At 47.8% G+C, this 24,197-nt stretch overlaps 2 protein-coding genes across 2 annotated transcripts; one reads left to right on the forward strand and one right to left on the reverse strand.

The window, feature by feature from the left end:
• The first annotated feature begins 1,909 nt into the window (after positions 1 to 1,909).
• Positions 1,910 to 17,027, forward strand: LOC135805003 (dihydropyrimidine dehydrogenase [NADP(+)]-like). The gene is made up of 24 exons (XM_065318989.1): positions 1,910 to 2,057; positions 3,790 to 3,903; positions 4,510 to 4,598; positions 4,745 to 4,832; positions 5,039 to 5,200; positions 5,534 to 5,614; positions 6,005 to 6,117; positions 6,415 to 6,496; positions 6,882 to 6,969; positions 7,438 to 7,545; positions 8,058 to 8,230; positions 8,900 to 8,956; positions 9,242 to 9,295; positions 9,626 to 9,725; positions 9,884 to 10,068; positions 11,244 to 11,459; positions 11,726 to 11,890; positions 12,043 to 12,111; positions 12,510 to 12,593; positions 13,152 to 13,272; positions 13,821 to 14,083; positions 14,413 to 14,592; positions 15,427 to 15,570; positions 16,143 to 17,027. The coding sequence occupies exons 1-24, from the start codon at positions 2,025 to 2,027 to the stop codon at positions 16,437 to 16,439; spliced, it is 3,066 nt and encodes a 1,021-aa protein (XP_065175061.1). The 5' UTR covers positions 1,910 to 2,024; the 3' UTR covers positions 16,440 to 17,027.
• LOC135805004 (mpv17-like protein 2) lies at positions 16,868 to 24,104 on the reverse strand. The gene is made up of 5 exons (XM_065318990.1): positions 23,727 to 24,104; positions 20,999 to 21,075; positions 19,894 to 19,923; positions 18,948 to 19,107; positions 16,868 to 18,052 (listed from the first exon to the last, which is right to left on the reverse strand). Exons 1-4 carry the CDS (start codon positions 24,034 to 24,036, stop codon positions 18,952 to 18,954), a joined length of 573 nt encoding a protein of 190 aa, XP_065175062.1. The 5' UTR covers positions 24,037 to 24,104; the 3' UTR covers positions 16,868 to 18,052; positions 18,948 to 18,951.
• Between the last annotated feature and the right edge of the window lie 93 nt (positions 24,105 to 24,197).

The raw sequence follows: 24,197 nt of genomic DNA on the forward strand, positions 1-24,197 counted from the left end.
CGTTGCTTTCTTAGCTGTGGCACTCTTGCCCGTCACAAGTGCGTGGCTCAGCCCCCAACGACAGTGGAGCCGTGTTGGGGTGAATACTGTGTGTCCTGCGACCGCTGCTTCCGTTCAGTCCAGGGTAGGAATAGACACCGCTGCTGAAGCTCTCCGCGGCTGTACGTCAGTCTCGTGGCAGATGATCCGAACTCTCATTTTGTGTGTGTGTGTGTGTGTGTGTGTGTGTGTGTGTGTGTGTGTGTGTGTGTGTGTGTGTGTGTGGTGTATGTATGTATGTATGTTGCTCCCTACTTAGACAAACTCTTGTTTTTGTGTCCTGGGTGCCATGGGGCGGCGTTCTCCCATTCTCTCTCCACTGCCCCTCCGGGCCCACGTGGCAGTGACTCGACAGGGCAGGGCAAGTGTGTGTATGGTGCATGGTGTGTGCTGGCATGTCTGTATAAATATGTTGGACAGGAACGTTCACGGAAAACCATGCTAGGTGTTGCTGGAACGTATAGAGTCTGCGAGCACTTACAATAACTTACGTCATGTCACAACAAAGAACGGTGCAGTGTTTGACCCTCATGTAAACATGATGGTGATGGTACCTCACCTAAGTTACCCATGAAACTAGAAAGAACAACAGAATTGTACCAGAGGAAAGCATCTTTGCCCGAACTTCTTCATAATGAAATGAACAATACCCTTCTCCATAAAGACAACATGCAGATTAAGTGTATGGACAAATAATATATAAATAGGCCATTCACTGAGGGCATGGAATGATCTCTACGCGTAGATTGGATAGACACATGCACGTCTGCAAGGAAAGCATTTGTTCATGGGCTGATTGAGTTCACATGGACTAAGTTCATACATGCCATCTCTCCTGAGATATGTTCAGCAAAAATTTCAAAACATACGACATTATTTCGTTCGCTAATCTCCGCTACTCGTCGTCTCACCTGGCTTCAGAAGATGTTACGAGAGATAGGAGAGTCTCCAGCAGGCAGCGCATCCATCTTCAGGAAGTGGAAAGAGCAAACGGCATGGTCCTTGGTTGAGGTAAATGCTGAACGTTTGATTTGTCCCAACCAAGATTTCAGCACTTGGTTCGTCACGGTTTTCGCTTTCCAGCTAACGTCTCCGCACTCCAGCTTTCCCCTGTCGGTGTCACGTCCCAGTACACAACGGAGAGGACTACTAACAAACAGTTCACGGCACTAACAGCATTGAACACAGTACTTCTTTCACTTCGTGAATACAAGAAGACAACTGAAAATGACACAATCCTGCAGTGATCGACCTTCTCTCTCACGGAGCTAAGCAGAATGTGCGTCATCACCTGTAGTCGCCATGGAAACGGGATCAGGAAATTGGCGATATGGCAAGTTTCCCTTGCCGTACGCAAGCGAGAGATATACCATCGGAACCGATATCCAATTGTCTTTCATCTGAGCCCTACTTGAAAAATCGATGCATGACGAATCACCTCGTACATGCCAATGACTATGTCAATGCCTGGGGCGATGGCAGCACTCGATCGGTCGACCGGTCACGTAGTTGCAAGTGTGTTACTACTGTTAGTGCTAGTGGTGGTCGGTCGCAGCCTCGCAGGTTCGGATCCGCGTTCAGACCGCGGCGTCACCGCGCGCGCTCGTCTGGACGCGTCTGCCTGGCGCGGTGCTAGTCTACTGCAGTACTGGTAGATCTACTGCCGGCATGCCGAGTAGGATACTGCCATTGACTGATATATACTGTACTGGTAGCTTACGTTTTTTCCATCAAACGTGATCACACTGACTCTGCATACGAGCATGCATGCGCATATATATGCACTGACTTACAAAGTGTAGTAGTAGATCTACCATGGCATGGACGTGGCCAGCGTCTTTCATTTCAAAACATGTAATGAGATTGAGCGATAGCGCTGTCGCATGTCGAAATCACTAAAATACTGTAGTCACGCAAAGGAGAACCCCGTTCCATCTCTAGTTTGTGCTGCAGATTGTACTTAGTGCGGGAAAGGCAGAGCAGAAATGGCCCTTTCCAAACACGTACCGGACATTGAGGTGAGAGATCCAGAGGCAGAGAGGGATTTCAGCTGCTAGTAGTAACATTTTAGGCTTTGCTTGAGTGTTATTGCCAATATTGGTACTGTATGTACACGATTGTACTAGTTTATCGTTGGTAATAATCTCTAAGGCTGCCAGACCTCGCCTTTACTTGGCTTTAGACTTGCCCAAACGAAATTTTATTGCTTCTCGAGTACAAAGCGAGTACTAGTTACTACTACTAGTTGCTTCTACCGGTAGAGCTAGAGGCATGAGACTTTCTAGTGCACGTGCTAGTGAGGTGGGTGGATCTGCCACGGGTGCAAGCTTGGGTCTGAGTCGTTTCCCGTGCCGTACCGTTAGTTACTAGTACTTGAACTTGTAAGTAAGTTGAAGTAGTCAGTTCCCCCACGTACCCGCCATTATGATGTGCGTGCATAAACTGATAAAGTCCTTTGTGCACCAATCGACCTGGCCGTTAGTTATGGGCTTGACTGATGTGTTAGATCCGGCTCGTGGAAATGACAGGAACGAAAGACAGGAACAAAAGAATTTCCTAATTATTGAAACATTGACGCATTGCTGAACACGTGCGAGGATACTGAACAGCGAATGTCTTTAGTTTATGTTTTTGATCAGCCTTGCTTCACATGCACAGCGCCACTGACACCAGATAAAGCACAGCTCATGAAAATATTAATTTTACGTACACTAGCCACTGTGCTGTGCTGTAGTCCTTAGGCCGTCATCACACTATGTTCTCCGACTCCCGTTTACGTCTACGTCTATGGTGAAAAAAACAAAACGGGTGGTCGCGTCATCAGACAGGCACAGTTCTTGAAGCGTACATGCAGTCACGTTTTTGGAGAAATTTGAACGCACGTACATCGAAGTGCAGGGTCGCTCTGAAAAAGGCTGGGGGAGATACGCACGTTCTTACAAAAAGTCGTATACCCCCTCTCCATACCACGTCTACGTCTCCCGTTTCCTCTGCTCCCGTTTTCACCCCGTATACGGATCATCATGACAACCGACCAAAAACTCCTTACGTGGACGTAGACGCAGCGCTTTGTACCATGGTGTGATGACAGCCTTAGTGAAGCCGTGCTCGTTTATTCTAACCGGTTACGTTATCCGTCTCACGCCCAACGAGTACCCAGAAATTAATTATTGCATGACAAGGTGACGTTGCAGTCGCAAATCCAATGGAACGTACAAAAATATAATATTTTTTGAACCAGCTCTGAAACATTGAGCAAGTGATAACATGCACCCACTATACATGTTGTGGTGAGTGTTTGTGTAGTGCGTGAGGGCACGGGATATAGAACGATGGCACTTGACAGCAGGGTGTGTGCCTAAGTAGTAACATGTAGTTACATCCGTTTGGTTCAACGTTAAGATTCTTTTTACCCGGTAACCGGAAAGCTGTATCTGTTTCAGCCCCGAGTCGGATAAGCCCCGCGACATGTGCTGGAACTATAGCACCCCCCCCCCCCACACACACACACATAAATGACGGCCAGAAATGGAGACTAGAATGACTGCAGAGGCCTTACATATTGCCGATTACATTGTTAATGAACTATCGCGTGAAATCCTAGTGTTTCGATTGATGTTCAAGCTGCTGGCGAGGCAGTTACTTTACAGGAAGCCTAGCATTAACAAAACTGACTTCTGTGTTTCATGAAACCTCTTGGTTCATTGAACCTGGGTATTTTTCACTCTGCTTGCTTCTCTATGCTTGAAGAGCCTGCTTGCACTCAACCCACGCGTGGCCAAGACAGCTAGTGTCGTGTCAACAAGTGACACCAAGAAGGCACGCAAGCACTGGAAGAGAAATGGACAGACCAAGGGCTGTGCCGTGAGTTGATTTGCTCAGAGGTGCTTCCTTTCTGACTCATGTCTGACTTGAACACATGTGTATGTTTTGCACTGCTGCACATTCCAAAACTTTTCTGTGGATTGTCTGGAAGTAAACATTTAAAAGGACATACAGGAATATGAAAGGGTCAACGATAGCTTTTGGGCTTACATTACAAGGACCGTGCAAGTTGAGGGCACCGAATATGCACTGAAGTACACAGAAGCATTGGTCAGGTATGTACCAGAGGAACAAGGACACTATCTCTGTCGCGAACGGTGCAGACTTACCTTGCAATAGCTCAAGATGTCACATCCAGTGCAATTTGGAAGAACCGATGTATTGAGGCACCCGGCATTGGGTTCCTGGGTCATAGTCCACATACTGATCTGTACAAAAGCACTGCACTGGTAACATCATTGAAATGGCCTTTTTAGCAGGGAAATGTGCCCTCAAACGCTGCTCCCCCTTGTTGCAACACAGAATATCTTTTTTAGTTTGGATTTTGGCTCAGTGTGGCATGGCCACTGATGGATCTTTATCCAGTTTTGGAGTGCGTTGTCCGTAACATGAATTCCACTTCTGTTCTCTTCCTGTGACGTATAGACCTGCTTTCCGGAGCCGTTGCAGAATAACTTCGATGACGTCAAGCATACTACACTGAGCGAACGGGGTGCATTGCGTGAGTCGCAAAGGTACGTTGCAACCAGTGTGACACGTTGCACGTATACGCGTGCTTAGTAAGACGTCCAGTGTGCTAGTAGCAGGGCATGTTAGATTAGAAGATACAGTTCGCTGAGTGTCGGTCCACCTTTCTGTGTTTCTTGCCGGTGTGTCGCAGATGCTTGAAGTGTGCCGATGCACCGTGCCAGCGCAGCTGTCCAACCCAGCTGGACATCAAGTCCTTCATCACAAGTATCAGCAACAAGGTATCGATGCTACTATCCCATCCAGAGATTAACTAAGTGTGTGATGCGACATGAACACATCCCCCGTGCTTGCAGTTGTACTACATGGGTTACCGATATTTCTTTCCGTTTGTTTTGCTTTCATGTCTATCGTTTTACTTGTGACTGCAACATGTTTTCCAGTATTTCCTTTTGCTCTTTACTTCAAACGATGTTCTGCGCTGCAGAACTACTATGGAGCTGCCAAAGCAATCTTATCCGACAACCCTTTGGGCCTGACTTGTGGCATGGTGTGCCCCACGAGCGACCTGTGCGTGGGCGGCTGTAACCTCTATGCTTCCGAGGAAGGTCCCATCAACATTGGTGGACTGCAGCAGTTTGCTGTGGAGGTAGGCATATGCAAAACTGCATATCTCCGTATTCACAGTGATCTTCACTTTGTCTTTGCTTGCAGTATGGCTTGAGCTGCTTGGCTTACCCAGCACACCAGTCTTTGGGGGTTGTCCTGAAATGCTTTCAGCGTAGAATCCTCACACACGTGTGCACAATTTTATTGAGATTTACTTAAAGTAGTCGTAAATGATTCCACAATACTTGCATGATATTGCGGAGGGGTTAACGAGGGGAGGGGAGCAGCACACTGCTAGTATACTGCCCATGTTGCCTGCTCTGTATTGCAGTGTGCATATGGGTCCTGTGTTTCCCTTGATCTTCTAACACAGATGTTCAAGGACATGCACCTTGCACAGGTGCGAGACCCATCTCTGCCCAGCGTGGACAACATTGAGAGCTATCAGGCCAAGGTAGGATACCACGCAAAGCAACCTGCTTCTTATCGCTTGATAATTGCTGTGTCCTCGTGACGTGGCTGGACAGGTTTTTTGTTGTCATCAACGGCGAGTCGAGTTGTGCTACATGAGGTGAAAGATCATTTGTACTAGCACGTGTCTAGCTCTGTACTATCCAATACACGGGTAGTAGGTAATGGGTGGCTCTACATGCGGTAAGGTTGCAGAAATGATTATGTATGTGATTGTATTCAGCCTTACCACAATACGTATACTTCAAAAGTACATGATGTAATTCAATCCCTTGGTTTTGCGTCGAAATCGGATCGGTTTGGCAGCGCTGCTGGTACGCTTTCAGATCATAGACTCCGGACTACTGTGTGCCTGGATGTCTATTCCACACAGGTTGCATTGATTGGCTGTGGTCCAGCATCCATCAGCTGTGCTACATTCCTGGGAAGGCTCGGTTACAGCAATGTCACCATATTTGAGAAGGAAGACTTCGTCGGTGGCCTAAGGTAACACTTAGCAGGATTCTTTCCTTTCACCTTTAAAGCATTGTTTACTGCTGTAAATGAACCAGGAAATTGTGTGGCGTGACCCACAGAGTTGCGACTCCATGTCTTTCACCATCCATGTGCAGTGTGAACAGTACTGAATACCTGTAGAAGGGCTTTATAATGCTTATGGTTTGTTCTACAAAAAAGTGCCGCAATTAATAACAAATTTATCAACATGTGTGTGTGTGTGTGTGTGTGTGTGTGTGTGTGTGTGTGTGTGTGTGTGCGTGTGCATGCATGTGTGGTACTTTGCAGCTCATCCGAAATCCCACAGTTCCGATTACCGTACGATGTAGTCTCTTTTGAAGTGGAGTTGATGAAAGATCTTGGAGTAAAGGTTGGTGTCTATAGGTTCCTCCATAGGTACTTGAGTAGCGAATTGAATGGAAGAGCAAAGCAAGTGTGTCATGATGACAGCCGCTCATGCTTAGTTACTTGGATTTCTGATTTGAGTCTGGTCTCAGCAAACTCTTAGTCTATACAGTTGACTCCTGATATGACGAACACCATTGTGCAGGAGAATTAGTTCTTTATAGCCAAGGTTCGCTATACCAGAAATGCACTTACACTGTCTGTGGGTTCGAACCGGGACATGGACAACGGTTCGCTATATCACGAAATTCGCTATATGCGAGTTCGTTATAAGTGGAGTCGACTGTCACTCAGGGCTGGTTGGAGAAGCAGTCCTTTTGTAATAGCGAGTTGCTTCTTTCCACATGTAGGTCCACACCAAGCGATCGCTGACTGTTGGAGATTTGACGCTTGAGGGTCTGAAAGGCAGTGGATATGAAGCCGTGTTCGTTGGAATCGGTAAGGATGGTATATCCTTTCGTTTATTGGCATCTATCATGGTCGCTCCACTTGTGTCTGGTAACTTCAGAGTGGAGTTTGACTGGTTCAGATTCGCACACATGCACACACATGCGTGCACATACACACACACACGCACACACACACACACACACACACACACACACACACACACACACACACACACACAATACAACAATGCCCATCCGGAGATGATGGCAGGTCCTGAAAGGACCGACAGTGATTTAGTCACGGGGAACAGAACTTCGAGCGGCGAGTGAGGTCCTGGCGACGGCGAAAATCTCGGCCGCAGTGGCACCTGAAATCCCGAGACACAGGTTTAGGCGGCTGGATGGTGTTGCAGGCCAGACACACACACACACACACACACACACACACACACACACACACACACACACACACACACATATGTTTTTTAATACAGTACTGTTGGTCTATTTTCTGCAGGCATGCCCAATCCTAAGTGCAGCCCGGTGTTTGATGGACTGGATGCAACGCATGGATTCTTGAACTCCAAGAACTTCTTGCCAGCGGTGTCCAAAGCCAGCAAACCAGGTGACTACTTCTAGAAGTAGATGTACAATTGTTTTGTGAATCAGCACAATTTCTTTTTCCATATTGCGTACACAATACAATGTTATGTTATGGTACTGGATGCAAGGCACTTCCTCACTGGGGCACTGGCACAGCACTCATGATGCTTCCCAGCACAAGACCTGGCACTTAGGTTGGTGTGTCGAATTGTAGTACTGAGTAGAAACACAAAACCAGGGTCACGGAGCCGGTAACTATTATGCCATGTGGCGTGGCAGTCGACTGAAATTTCTGAATGTGGCACCGATTGTACCCACTACACCACCTTCGCTGCCCTCGGCGTTACAACACGATCTTCATCCTCTTCTTGTTGTCATTAGTGTTACACTGTGGAGTTGGCTTCGCCGTTTTCTTTTTGTGCTAATCCTGTCTACTTCCGAAGTACTAGTTCTTGACTGCTGTGTTGTTAATGTGCGTTGCCACCCACTACCCACTACCCACTACTCCGTCACCACCACCACCACCATATGCAGGCATGTGCTCTTGTCAAAGCAGCATGCCCGACATGCAGGGAAGCAGCGTGATTGTGCTCGGCGCCGGCGACACTGCAATGGACTGTGCCACGAGTGCACTGCGCTGCGGGGCCAAGCGCGTCTTTATCGTGTTCCGCAAGGGCTTCAACAACGTGCGTGCTGTGCCCGAAGAGGTGAGCACGGAGCCATTGGTTGTTGTGTGGCTGATTACATGACTGGTGTGTTGTATGCGTGTTGATGGGAACTTTGGAGGACCTTAGAGGTATATTTAAGACCATTAATCTACCGTATTTTACCGGTTGTAAGTCGACCCCGGTTATAGGTCGACCCCCGTATCCGGAGGTCTCAATTCTGCGTTTTAAAGTTTTCACCCAACGAAGCACTACCAACCACGCCCTGCTACTAACACATCAACAAATCATGTAAACATTCCTTGTTGGAGGGTATAAAGTCCCAATCCTTGAAAAAGGCCAATAAACTGGCAAACATGTGTACACATGGTGCACTCATGCATGCAGGGCAGGTCATTTTTTTGTAAGATTCTGATAGTTCCCGGTTATAAGTCGAATCCCGGTTGTAAGTCGACCCCCACCCTTTCTCCTTCTATTTTTAGTCGTAGAAGGTCGACTTACAACCGGAAAAATACGGTACGTATCCAGTGTCACAAGACAAAGCAGATCTTCAAGATTCTAGTGCATGGTTTGGCGGAGAGACATTGCCATCCTCTCTTGTCAGGCTGACTTCTTGCTTAGTGCGGTCGATTACAATCTTGTGTTATGTCAGCCTTACTCCGTTCTCTCTGTGATGCCATTGGTACTGGTTTTCTCTTGTGCCGCACATAGATGGAGGTAGCAAAGAACGAGCGCTGTGAATTCTTACCATTCCTGTCTCCACGTGAGGTAAGGTGAAACACAGCATTGGGTACCATGTCATTTCATCAGAGGTTGACACACTCCAACAGTATTTTTTGTTTGTTTTGTTTCTGGCTGCTTCTGCTGTGCCACTGTTCTTGTACTGAGTAGAGGGGTAGAAAGGAAGCTCATTGACTCATAGCAGTGTGGCTTGTCTTGTTGACTTCAGAATCCTGTATACTCGTATGCTTGCGAAAAGCAACAAAAGTCTGAGAAATGTTCTCGGTGTACCGGTACATGTACTTGACTCGTCCGTGTGTTGAATTGCTGCAGGTTGTTGTCAAGGGTGGCAAGATTCATTCCCTCAAGCTGTGCCGAACAGAGCAGGTAACTTGGAACGATCTAATCCGTTGTACTGTATGGGCATCCACCGCTGCGTGCTTCACATTCCCGTTTCAGCTGTCATTGAGAGTACTAGTACATCGGCAACTAGCAGTACGAGTACCCATACATCATTACTGATTCATTAGCTTACTCACAACAGTCATGTGACCTGGGAGGAAGGGACTTCCCCTATCCTTGGCAGATATTGCCTTGGCACCGCAGTAGGCATGACTGCAGTGGATCCAGAATGGATGGCTAGAACCAACATACTAGTACATGATTCCTGTTTCACCCATGTACAACCCACATTACCACTCCGTGTGCTGTGTGCAGAATGACAATGGCGAGTGGGTCGAGGACGAAGATCAGATTGTCACCCTGAAGGCAAACTATGTGATTTCTGCATTCGGTTCTGGACTGTCCGATCAGAATGGTAAGTCGACAGAAATCAACCAGAACACGGCGGATACTTTGACAAATTATTATCAAGCTTTCGAAAGCTCCTTTTCTCAATATTGAAGCTGTAAGTCACGCATGGTAGAGTGACTTTATCTGTTAATCTTCTCCCTGTGTGTGTGTGTGTGTTTGCAGTGGCCAGTGCTCTATCACCGTTGAAATTTGACAAGTGGTCATTGCCCGTGGTGGATCCCAACACTATGCAGACCAGCGAGCCGTGGGTATTCTGCGGTGGGGACTTGGCCGGCGTGACGCAGACAACAGTCGAAGCCGTCAACGATGGCAAGCAAGCAGCTTGGTTCATGCACACTTACTTGCAGGTCAGTTGACTATCATCCATGTGTTCAAAAAAGAGAGAGAGAGAGAGCATGTGTGTTGTTGTTGTTGGTGGCGGTGGCGGTGGTGGTGTTTGATGACAGTTGTGCCGGGTGGGTGGTGATGTAAAGGTTCCTGACATCCTGCAAGTACAAATATGCTATTTCAGATGGCGACTTATTTCTGATGTACATGTAGGCGTAATCAGAGACACACGTCTTTGGGGTTACTGCGTTGTGGTAAAACAGTGTACAATGGGGGGGGGGGGGTGCCTGCGGTGGCTATCTCTGGCATACTACCGTAAAATTCCGTTAATAAGCCCCGGGCGTATACTTTGCAGAGGGTCAAAAACCGGGCGTATATTTGGGCATGGGCGTTATTTCGGACGCAATCTGCAGAAGTTCAATCTATCAGCAACCCACTAGTTTCAGTGAACCACCATTCACACTGAGCGCGGTACAGGTACATCAAAGTTGAAACCACAGCTGGAAATTTGGTCGTAACCAAGAATGTAGCGATAAATTACAGATTTGATAGGTAAACCACTTGCTATGCAGTGTTCTAGCCAGGTCAAAATAGTAGGGGGGGGGGGGGGGGGCGGGCATGGGAAAAAGTTACCCCATGACCCATTTTTTCCATTGTCCAAAATTGTCTTGCCATGCGAAATGTAACATACGGGGTGAATCCCCGACTTCACCCCTCACAAATGTGCCTTTATGAACCCTCTAGTAGTGACTATCGACTGTATTTTCATTGAATGGCGTGAAAAAATACAAAAATCGGAAAATGAGTAGGGGGGCGGCACTATTTCACAGGGGGGGGGGGGCGCAAACGGAGTAGGGGGCGCTGCGCCCCCCCTACCCCCCTTTGGCTAGAACCCTGCTATGGTAAGTATAAGGCACAACAGGTACCGGCATGTACGCGAACGCACGCTCACCCGCTGGTCATTTTAAATCCACTTTACGCCCTGGGCTTATTTCGGGCATGGGCGCTAAAACGGACTTGAAGTGCACACCGCCTAAAACTGGGCTTATTATCGGACATGGGCGTTATTTAGGGTGGGCTTATTTACGGAATTTTACGGTATGTAAGTATGCTGTCAGTCATTGTAGTGTAGTCTCTCTGTCTGTCTGATGTGCATTTAGCTTTTGTGTGGCATTATTTACCGCTGTACATGCAGTCACTGCATGGCCTGGCCGTGCCCAAGGAGCCGCAGCTGCCCAAGTTCTTCACCTCAGTCGACCAGGTGGACCTGAGTGTGGTAGTGGCTGGCATTCGTTTCCCAAACCCGTTTGGCCTGGCCAGCGCCACACCGACCACAAGTGCTCCGATGATACGACGTGGATTCGAAGCCGGCTGGGGATTCGCTGTGACCAAGACCTATGGCTTGGACAAGGTACGTTGCCAATAGTAGCACTCTAGTCTAGCTGGCCCTATACCCGGGAGTTCTTTACCAATAAAGGTGATGCGGTGTTGTGTGGGAGAATGAGGTTATCCGGGCGCTGTAGAATGACAGAGCTGGCTGCCCATTGAAGTTGCACTCCTATCCTGATGATGATACGTTGTGAGCTGCATGGCCAGCTGTAACAGAATACCGTAGAATGCACGCCCAGGGAAGGCAAGAATTATTGTTTTTTCTGTACTGTGGGTTGCCTCAAACAGGACCTGGTCACCAATGTGTCACCTCGCATTGTCCGTGGAACAACATCTGGACCAGTCTTCGGCCCGGGCCAGTCATCCTTCCTCAACATTGAGTTGATCAGTGAGAAGACTGCAGCATATTGGTGCCAGAGTATCAAGGAGCTGAAGCAGGACTTCAAGGAGCAGGTACGTCACTCCAACCAATGACAAGTCCAACTCTATGGCTTTGAGCGAAAGTTTGAACCGAATTCCCCTTTTTCCACAGTATGTTTTACTTGTACTTCCACTGTGTGGATTGGTGTCATGTTGATGCTGTGTGTCGCATGTTCATGTTATAGATTGTGATTGCCAGTATCATGTGCGGCTACGACAAGGAAGATTGGACCGTGCTTGCCAAGCAGTCAGAGGTATGAATTAATCCAGGATCGGGATAGCGTTCCTTGCCTCCTGTGCTGCTTATTCTGAACGCCTGGATTTGCAAGAGGTTATGGGCTAGGGATTACAGTCCTGTCCTCGACATTGCTTTCGTTGCTGCCATTACCGAAGATTTGGTTGGTGTTGCAATCAGCGTAATGAATGTCATCAGCGTGCCAGCCCTGCATCGCCACCTTCAAGTGGATACCAACTGAGCAAATTCCAGTATGCATGCATTGCGATTTAGTTGCTAGAACTCAGGGTCTTGTGGCAACCTCACGTTGGTCTCCTGTCTTCATTCCATGCTTGGGGTTGTTTGTAGTAGTAGCTTCCCCATGCAATACTATTCATAGATGGCTTCATTAAGACCGTGTGTTTGTGTGCTGTGTAGGCTTCCGGTGCAGATGCGCTGGAGTTGAACCTGTCCTGTCCTCATGGAATGGGTGAACGCGGCATGGGCTTGGCGTGTGGACAGGTACGTGCGCGGCTTTCACAGTGTTGCCACGATTAGACTGCATAAGCAATGAGTCATGGGGCAGTGAGGTACTAGCAGTACTACCGCAAAGTACCGTTGATCCGCCCCCTCTCTAATTCCCGCCCCCTGTCGATTTTCTACCTGTGAAGCGATTTCGGCGTACACAACTATATACGATGTTGAACCGACGCTTGCACTGCTGTACACAATATGTGCCAATCCAGGATGAAAATGTGCACGATTTAGCACGTCGAGTCTGATCCTCGAAGTTGTTGTACATCGTACTGCACTTGACAGCCTTGATCTAATTCCCGCCCCCTGCCCCAAACCCGGCTGGGAAGCGACATGGCATGGGGGGGGGGATCAACGGTACTATGTACATAGTACACCATGATTGAAGTCAACTTCGAACGCATATGCATGTGGTAGAGTGGAGGAATATACACCTTTTAAAATACACCGTGTTCAAATTTCCTTGGTTACTCCCTGTTGACTTGATGGTAGGAGACATCAGTTTCTTTTGCTCTGCATGCGGTGAATATTGATCTATTGCTGCAGAATCCAGAATTGGTCCTCAACATCTGCCGCTGGGTGCGTGCCGCTGTGAAGATCCCGTTCTTTGCCAAGCTGACACCCAACGTCACCGACATTGTCATCATTGCCCGCGCTGCCCACGACGGTAAGCCTAGCCGTTAGGCTTGGTCAGGGCACACCACGTAGTTGCAACGCTCGCCTGTACGTGAAGTAGCAGTGCTTTGACTCTGGGTGCAGGTTGCTGCTGACCCGGCATAGCGCTGAACAGTACGCACGCCACTGTAGCTAGTTTACAGTAGCCTTCCCTAGCTCTGCTGAAGGGTACAGTAGTAGTAAACTCAGCAAGGGATAAATCAGCTGTGTAACAAACTTAGCAATGGGTGCGTGTAGAACTGACCCTGAGTTCGGTGTTGATAATATTGAACCTGATCCACCGCAAGAAAGATAGCACTTGCATGTGTATGTGCATGTGTGTGTGTGTGTGTGTGTGTGTGTGTGTGTGTGTGTGTATGCGTATGTGTGTGTGCGTGTGTGCGCGTGTGTGTGTGTGTGTGCGTGCGTGTGTGCGTGCGCGCGTGTGCGTGTGTGTGTGCATGCGCGTGTGTGTGTGCGCGTGTGTGTGTGTGTGTGTGTGTGTGTGTGTGTGTGTGTGTGTGTGTGTGTGTGTGTGTGTATGTGTGTATGTGTTGATAGGTGGAGCTGACGGTGTGACTGCAACCAACACCGTGTCTGGCTTGATGGGCGTACAGTCGTCGTCCAATGCATGGCCAGCAGTCGGAGAGGAGAAGCGCACAACCTACGGTGGAATGTCGGGCAACGCCATCCGCCCGATCGCCCTGCGTGCCGTGTCCGCCATTGGCCGTGCCTTGCCGGGGTATCCCATTCTGGCGACAGGTGGCATCGACTCTGCTGATGTGGGACAACAGTTTTTGCACTGCGGAGCACATCTGCTGGAGGTAAGAAGCGAGAGAGTTTGTCAGGTACCCCAGTCAGAAACTACATGCACTACTGAACTAGTAGGCAGTGTAATCCAGTGTGATGGAAAATTGTGTCACCCAGTCAGGGGGTGTACTCCTGTGTGATGGCAGAATTTGTCACCCAGTCAGTGAACGTAGCTCTGTGTCATCTTGACCTGATTTTCTGCGGCTACTACACAATACAAGTATCTCCTGGGCTCCTTGCCAAGGCGTAAGATACCAGCTTCAAACTGCTCCGTAATAACTTTGATTTCACTCCACTGACACATTGCATATCGTGTGACCGTACCCGAAACACTGATTGGCAGGTATGCAGCGCTATCCAGAACCAGGACTTCACCTTGATTGATGACTACATCACTGGCCTCAAGACGCTGCTCTATCTGCAGTCCATCAATGAGCTCAATGGCTGGGAGGGACAGAGCAAGCCGACCACGCGACATCAGCTTGGCAAGCCAGTGCCGATGATTTCTGATATTGTCGGCAAGGTATATAATTATGAATTGATCATTTCAGTCAGGGCACTACCTCAATCCATTGCTATGTACATGTCACGGTGACTGTATCACTAGTTCTGCTTGATCACTAGAAGAGGAATCTGTGTGGACTCACTATAGCCATATTAACTAGTGTACAGTGTTTGTGCAAATATGTTGCTACGGTGACACTATATGACCCTTGTTTAGCGTGTTATCTTGCATTCATGACCATTGGCTATGGTGTAGCTGCCACGTGATACAACCATCCTGTGCTAGAGCATCGAGAATTGGATTTCTCTTCGCCCGTTAGGAGTAGTGGTGAAACGAACGTCAAAACCTAGTAGTCGAATATTCTTTGGCTTAACGAACGAACGAACGAATATTCTTTTGGTAACACAGATGACATTACATTACCTCCTCTCAGTCATTTGATGGATGCTGTCATTGTTATTAGGTATGACAAACAGTAGTGCCACATAAAATGCACTGCCACATAAAATGCACTGCCACATAAGGCTACTTTGAAGTTTATACATGTGGTTTGCTACATTGGCAGTCCAGTATGCACATACATGTGCAAACATGCAGTACAAAGTCACAGGCACGCTGTACGCACTGCACTGTACTGTGTTTGGTGTGCACGTATGAACGTGCACTGCATTCGAAGTGACGTCACGAATACTCGAATGCGACTTAAAGAATATTCGAATGTGATCAATCGAACGAATGTTCGAATATTCGAATATTCGTTTCACCACTAGTTAGGAGAAATGAAATTTTAGTTTGAGTCTGACGCACACCGTGCCGCACTTGCACCATCTGTTTGTCTTCTGACTCTTGCAGTCTCTTCCCAACTTCGGCCCGTTTGCCGAGAAGCGGCGTGAAGTAGTCGCTGAAAAGAAAGCGCAGACTACACCACTGCAGCAAGCGCAAGCAGAGATTCATCGACCAGCCTACGCTCCATCCCAACCAGTGCAGTCCATCAAAGTAAGCCGCAGAAGATATAGGCCAGCTCACTGGGCCTGTTTGGTCATTCCCAGGGCATGCGAGTTTGTGTGTCATACTGGAACGACGTCATTACTGCACATCATATACCTGTCTGGCCACTGCTAGTACGAACGGCATGCAAAGGACCATGGTTGCAGTCCTCACTTTATCTGTGCGTGTGCTTGCTGCACAATGAGGAATATGATGTGCTGCACAATGAGCTTTTCAGTGTCGCTTTTACAACACACATTCCATTGCTCAAGATTATCGCATGCACGTGTGCACAATGGAACACCATTACTACAACGTTTCGCTCATCACATTCATACACCACTTTCCCACCAAGGTGCCAAGGGGTATTATATTATTCCTAGGGTATAGGGCAGTCAACCGCACACTCTGCTGAGCATGGTCTCCTGATGATTGTGTTGTGGCAAGGAACTCTGACTTGATACATACTGGGCTTTTTCCACTGGACCCCACATGGGCAATGCACAATGCTGCAGTAGGCAGTAGGCAGGTATTTTGTTGATTCATCCACACACTCTGCTGTGTTGTTATTGGTTGACTAGGAGCTGATCGGCAAGTCTCTAGACCGCATCGGAGCTTATGGTCAGTTGAATAACCAGCAGCAGGTGGTGGCATTGATTGATGAGGAGATGTGCATCAACTGTGGCAAGTGTTACATGGCATGCAATGACAGCGGCTACCAGGCCATCACGTTCGATCCGACCACCCACTTGCCCCACATCACCGAGGACTGCACGGGCTGCACCATCTGCCTGTCCGTCTGTCCCATCATCGATTGCATACGCATGGTGGAGCGACCCACGCCGTACAAGCCAATCCGTGGCTTGCAGCCGGTGTAGCCATGAAGGGTGGTGCCTGTACGTATTGTTCTGATGGTCAGTACTCTGACTGCCTATGATGTTTAGCAAATACCAACACGTCCCCTTCTCACAGCCATACATAGTACAAACATGCCCAATAGGATTTGAATTCTTTTACAAGGCGTTGTTTTCTTCTTCACAAGTCCTGACGAAGTGAAGTAGAAGAGTAGCTAGGCTTTTCAAATGAAATACGGTGCTTGCCAATGCCCCCCCCCCCCCCCCTGTTTTCCTTCAAACATTCTTTTTCTCTTTTATGTTTTGCTTCATTAAAAAGGGCTACCTAACACGTGTACTCACTTTATCGGTTAATCGATGAAAAATTATTAGAACCAATGTTGTTTCTATTGCTGGCTGCTGCTGTCGCTTATTTGCCAGGGGAAAATTAGAATGTTATACCTTATATCTTACTCTTTTTTTTCTTGGGCTAGTATTTAATGGATTTGATTTATTTCTATGAAATCTGGAGTTCAGATACCATGGTCCTGGAGTTCTACCATTATAGTCTACGTGTGTGCCAATGTATTTGTTCCTCATTTTCTCTTCAAGATCGTTGTTGGGTGGCATTCATGATGATTGCAGTGCTATTGTTGACTGGTGCACGGCGGGTCATTACGATCAGATATAACTGCAGGAGTGCCAGTAGACCATATTGTCCGGCGTGAAAAAGATGCGGACAAGTCGATGATCAACCTGCCATGCACGCATTACGATCCTACATCAGTGATGCTTCGGACCTTGGGTACACTACGCACTGCTTTACACATGATATCAGTGTTGAGATTCACACTGTTTCTCTCCCACGTTTATGCACAGGGAGACTCCGAGAGATGAAAATAATCATAAAGTAGGTGAGGTCATCACATGCAGGTGATTGGAAGGAGCGGAAATTGAAATTTTAGATGACTTTCATGATCATCTGAATAATTGAACACGCTCCAAGGTTAAAACGGCTAAGCCTAAATGGTTAAATAAGGTACGCAGATTTAAACACTCCTAGCAAATAAAAATAAATTACTAGCATTTAACTGATCGGAAGGAAGCTTACAAGTCTCAAGGTGCAAGCTACCTAGATTTCAAGTCCAATGTGTCATCAGTCCGTACGTGCCACAGCCAAGCAGACTGCCACGGTGCACAGTACGTATGACATGACATGTTTCATATGAATTGCGGCGAGCTGTCTCCAGCAAGGGCAGATGACTTTCGAGTTAGTTATGACCGGCCTCCAGGTTCTGACTAGCAATTTATCAAGGCTTCCACGATATGACTGCGGCATGACAGTGGCAGGATGGAAAGTGAGTTCCATGCCAAAGGCCGGTGGAAGAGAGAGAGTACTGGTACATTGGTAGTCAGAAGACAAAGACAAGCTGCCAAGAAGTCTTACTGCATTCCTCAGCTGCGATGCTCTTTCCAGCAATACATTGCTACGTGGTGGGGCAGAACGAGAGTTTCTCCTGATCGTTAACCAGATCGTAGCCAGAGAATTATGCCCAGAGGTGTGCATGTCCAAGCACCCGGAAGCTACACCATCAACTTTGGCAGTCGGACACATCCCGCTCAGCTACTGTCGAGTTGCCAACCTCTGCAAGGTGCACCTGAACAACAAATGGAACAAGGCAACATACATGTATCATCCGAAAAGACAATCAAAACATTTGCAAATGTGAAAGAGTCAGTGCCAGGCAATTTGGCAGGAAGTGCGAGCACCGGAATGCCAACAAAGTTTTTAGTAGAGTTACATGCCGTGCAGAGTCCCGATTTCTCTAGGGATTTCTCTAGGGACCTGTCTTAGGGCCCGGAGAGGGGTAAAATTGTCCAGGGAAATAAATCACATGTTAACAAAAGTCCTGTCTCATGTGAGTGCCTCACCAACATGCACACCTACGGCTACAGCATTATCTTCTAATTTTTTTAACCTGAGCGGCAACGGGAAAGCTTCACATTATGCAATATGGTTGGCAATGTGACTACCAGACCATCAGGCACAGAGCACTGTTGTATACACTCAAGGTAAAGCTGCTTTCCGACAGTTTACACGGGATCACGTGCCGCCTGGAGCAGCAGTTCCGTTCTTCCACACATGTCCCACAATGAAGTTAGCAATCGTCTCCCCAATGTGACAGCATCAGTCCAAGACAAGCAGCAAGAGTAAGCTAGAATGGATCAGGCAGGGGAGTCGACTCATGTCCAGTACACCATACACCACTCACTACGTATGTGTAGTACAAATTATGCATGCATGCACCTTACGATCTTATCCGCTGCTTTGCCATGCGTATCCGCGTACCCAGTGTACTGCACCACATCATCCGTGATATGCATGCACAGGTGCCTACTCTGCCACCGACTACAGTATATGAGTAGTAGCATTCCCACCTGCAGTCACATCCTGCATAACATTACTAGCTAGCTACCTAGCTACCTACCTACCTAGGTATCCACCGATGTGCCAACATCATGCTCGATGTGCCAACATCATGCTCTACCTACCTGCCTAGGTATCCACCGATGTGCCAACACCATGCTCCTTCGATGTGGCTTCGCCTCGGGGCGTGTGCTTCATGTAGGACAGGAAGACGTTCCAGCATAGTGTGGCCAAGTTGACAACGAGAACACGGTATGGCGTGGGCACGAAGTAGAAGTTGATGAGCTGGATCAGACCGAGAGAAAAGCGAAAACAAATGACACATCGCTCGTACAACATGTAGCTGCAAACAAGCCCGTGGGAGCGCACCAGTTGACAGAACAGGCGGGTATGCAGCATGCACAAAGTATGATTAGTACTGGCACATAAAGTTTACCTCGTGTAGAGAATGTATTGACAAGCCGATTCATACAAGTAGAATATAACTTCAATTTGTCTATTTCTTATTGGGCTCCTACACATGCCACAGTAGAACACGTAAAGAGAATGATTGAAACGGACTGTAGGTTTACTTCGTCTTCAATTATAAAATGTCACATTGTAAAAGAAGCAGGGAGTATGCTGTCGCTCACACCAACATCTACACATGTATTCATGTACATGTACAATCATAACTACTTGAACGTAGTAACTACAGCCAGGCAAGTTTCCTTTCAAGTAAGATCGCGCCGATATAAAGAAAACTAACCGAGCATGCATGAATGCAGTTTCACACACGCATGCACATACATACATGCACAGGCACATGCACACACACACACACACACACACACACACACACACACACACACACGCACAGATATACCGTATTTCCCCGAATATAAGTCGCACCTTTCACACTAAAACTCAAGGGTAAAAAAAGTGGTGTGACTTACAATCAAGCAAGACTTACTACTGAAGTGAATGCATCTTAACATTATATCGCTCAAACCTGAACATGGAGGTGCGTCTTATAATCGGGAATATACGGTACACCAATACTACACCAGTGTACATGATTGTGTGCCTTACCTGTACTGCTGGCCAAAACTGCCAATCAGCCTGAACAATGAACAATGAACAATGAACAATGAACGCAGACAACAATGAACAATGCACAATGAACAATGAACAATGAACAATGAACAATGAACAATGCACAATGCACAATGAACAATGAACAATGAACAATGAACAATGAACGCAGACAACAATGAACAATGAACAATGAACAATGAACAATGAACAATGAACAATGAACAATGAACAATGAACAATGCACAATGAACAATGCACACAGGGGCGTAGGAGGGGTTTTGGAAGTGATACGACCAAAGGTCGGCGCGGCCGAAGGCCGTCTCGGAGGGGGGTCCGGGGGACCTCCCCCGGGAAAATTTTGTAAAAAAGACACAAAATCCTGCGTTCTGGGAACTTCTGGCACACTTCTGGCACAGTTTATAAGTCATAGAATTATTTCACGGGCATAAGAGACGTGCATGGACATGCACAGATGCATGGCAGATCTACGAGTACGAGTCGAGAAAAAGGTCAAAGTCTGATGTGCATATGCATCGATGGATCCTGATTTTTTTATTACGGTTTTGCACGTTCCGGACGGACCACACTTTTCGAAAAGTGGTACGGCCATGGTCGTACCAGTCGTAGCGGGTGCTACGCCCCTGGCACAATGAACGCAGACAACAATGATAGCAGCGGCAACACACCCAGCAAGAACACAATCATTTCTTACATGGAATACTGCCTATTTTTTTGTAACTTCGTGACAAGCTGCCGGGGACTGACGCTAGGAAAAGGAAAACTGGAAAAAGGCAATGTGGATAGTGTGATTGTCGGATTTGTGCACGGCTACAACAATTCATGCCCGCCTGGTATACATACAGTAATTCACTAATTCTCAACCAAGGCAAAACTAACTACCACTTCAGGGTTCTAGGCAGAGGAGGGTAGGATAGTACAGCAATCTCCTAGACTAGTAGTGCGCCCTTCTGGGGGAAAAGGGGGACACTATGCTAGGAGCCACGGCCATCTTGCTAGTAGTGTGCCTCGAGAAAGGGGACAGCCTACTGGAAACAAAAACAGAACCTGGGTAGACAGCATTCCATCTAAACTGGCTTACCATGTATGTGGGTAGGAACTTCTCACGGAGCTCCGCAACGGAACTGGACAGTGATCGCTTCTCAAGGGTACCCATTCCTAGAAGACGGGCAAAGAATGAGGGCAGACACAGCGTCAGTAAAACAGACATAAAAAGAGAGAGAGAGAGAGAGAGAGAGAGAGAGAGAGAGAGAGAGAGAGAGAGAGAGAGAGAGAGAGAGAGGGGGAGGGGTAGAGATGATACACAGCAGAACAGGACTCAGTTACTATTGTATACCTCAGAGATTCACATTGAGTGCGATCCTCACACAATATCCGAGTAGCGTTTTGCCTGTTCTGTGTAAGGACACTCTGACACCAGGTGTTGAGCAGCCTGCGCATGGACACTCTGACACCAGGTGTTGAGCAGCCTGCGCATGTGACCCGTACAGTCATTGTATTGTAAGGATGGACACAAGGTACTAGTACATGTAGATAGTTTGTAAATAATTGAACCACTTGGCTGACTTTTTTCTGATTCAAGTCAGTTTTTAAAGCAAGAAAAGTGTCGTTATTCGCGACTTGTCCCTATTCCTGAGGTTAAAAGCATGCAGTCAAATGGTGACTGGTTCTGAACATTGTGTTATTTGCGAGTTGTTGTTATACCCGAGTTGTCGTTATTCACCAGGTTCACTGTAGATAGGTCCCATGGTGCAAGCAAAAGCGGTTGCTTAAAGCCAGGTGCTCTAAGGTCTCATGCATTCGCGGCATATCGGACCGTGTACATGCCTCCATGCACCCATATCGACAGATGTGGAGCAGAGAAACACTTTCGTGCACGCAAAACGCCCCTGAGTTTCACACCTCACTCAAGTGCATGCAGCACACCCTGCACTGTCACCTGTCACTTATGTTAACTGCATGCATTCGCTTCTGAGTGCACTTCAACCCTGTTGCGGTCAATCCTGCTAGCCAGGATAGCACTTTCGGGCTAGTTAGTAGTGGGTCGCTGTATGCAAGTCAGATGTGGCACTTGGTACACTAAACATCGATTGCTGGTCGCGCAACGCAGGTGGTCGCCGTTTACGGCGCAGTTTCTATGCAGAACTGCCGGTGGATGGAAAAACGGTTGTTAAGATCAGGTGGTCACTGAATCCAGGTTTTACTGCATTAGATAGGTATGAATAGATAGACTAGGTTCCCCTCGCCTCAGCTGGGTGGAGCACTGTTTATGGTTAGCACCGAGGGTGGTGCACATAACATCACAAAAGCGTGCCACATGTTAACGTCGTCATTTTCAAGTCCAATTTGTTACAGCTACGATGGACATACTGTACTACATTGTGCTGTACTGGTATGCACACACACACACACGCACACACACACACACACACACACACACACACACACACACACACACACACACACACACACACACGCACACACACACACTACTACTACTTCTATGTACAGCTACCCTATCGGGCCACGCCGCTCCCAGAAGCGGGAGACAACGACAAGAAGAGAGAAGAGAAGAGAGAGAAATCGCAAAGTCAACAATATTTGGCATGGCGTTGCAAGTCCTGTGGCCTTGAGAACCGTCTTTCGCACAAACACACCTGGTCCTGGTAAACACTGCCATTACGGTCACGTGTCCCCTTCCGGGGCCGACAATATAGAACGACGAGCGGGACCATGTTCGAGAGAGCCATCTCCAGCAGCTATGGATCTGGCTTATCATCGGAAACGATTCCTCTCACGGCTGCCGCTAGAACTGGTCCATCACTCTCCACAACAGAGCGAACATTCCATGAGCCAACGCTCAGAGTCGTTCCAAGTTGTCGTCTTCGTGCGGTAGTTTGCTCCACTCGCGGGCTTGCAAAGCCTCGCGAAGGACTCCGAGGTGGGGGCAACGAGGAGAGTGTCGGCATCGTAACTATCCGACCAAGTCTCCTGTTGGTGAATACCCCACCTCAGGCACTGTTGGCCTGGACGGCTGGGGACACCCCAGGCCGTCCACAACGGCGAGAACAAGCACGGACGGAGGCCAGAAACAAGAGCCCGAAAAAGTACAACCGTCCTCCACCAGAGCAGAGAACACACACATTGTCAAGATGTTCAACTATTTGAAAGATTTTCCTATCGTCGGAAACGATTCCTCTCACGGCGGCCGCTCGAACTGGTCCATCACTCTCCACAACAGAGCAAAGATTCCATGAGCCAATGCTCAGAGTCGTTCCAAGTTGTCGTCTTCGTGCGGTAGTTTGCTCCACTCGCGGGCTTGCAAGGCCTCGCGAAGGACTCTGAGGTGGGGGCGACGAGGAGAGTGTCGGCATCGTAACTATCCGACCAAGTCTCCTGTCGGTGAATACCCCACCTCAGGCACACACACACACACACACACACACACACACACACACACACACACACACACACACACACACACACACACATGTGCACACACACACACAAATTGACTGATATTGATAAGCTAGGGTGAGTCGCAGACACTCTGGGAGTGCACTATATCCACCAGCATTACAACAGTAGACCAGGTACATCATGTAAATGCATGATGATGACAGCATTGCAGACGACGAGCACACTGTACATGTATGGGAGGAAACAGTGTCCTCTACCTTGTGCTGTGCTGTCACCATACCTGGTAAACTATCAGGCAAGGCTTACATAATTATACCAACTGTGGACCTGTCGTGTAGTGTGTTGATGATCCTATAGACAACTAACCCACCAACCCACCAGTGACTAACCGATGTAAAACACTGTCGTGCCAACAGGGGCATACGCTATTTCGTCCAGTAGAACCTTGGTGAGAACAAGCCGATGCGTCTTTCCAGGCCACCGTCTATCCAGAAACACGTACCAGTAGTGGTTCAGCGGACCAATCAGCAGACCCATGGCTGCCATTCGTCCAGCCCTCGGCCAATCGATAGATTCCCTTTTCTCAATAACCTTTTGTTGAAGAATGTCACCGAAACCGAACAATCCAGTTGTAGTGGTTGAATTAGTCACAACTAAATAGCGGGCGCTGAACATACGTTCCCATAATCGTTTCAACATGGTCTCTTTACTTTCTCCAGCGGCGGCTGGAGATTGATCGCCCAAATTGCAAATACTGTCAGACAAACATCAAACAGACCATTGAAAAAATTAATACAATCAAGTAAATTCAAGATGTGAAAAAGTCCAGAGATGCCAGCACGCGCACACGGTACACATGG

The sequence above is a fragment of the Sycon ciliatum genome, chromosome 1 (genome assembly GCF_964019385.1).
Source record: "Sycon ciliatum chromosome 1, ocSycCili1.1, whole genome shotgun sequence".
In the NCBI taxonomy this organism is placed as follows: domain Eukaryota; kingdom Metazoa; phylum Porifera; class Calcarea; order Leucosolenida; family Sycettidae; genus Sycon; species Sycon ciliatum.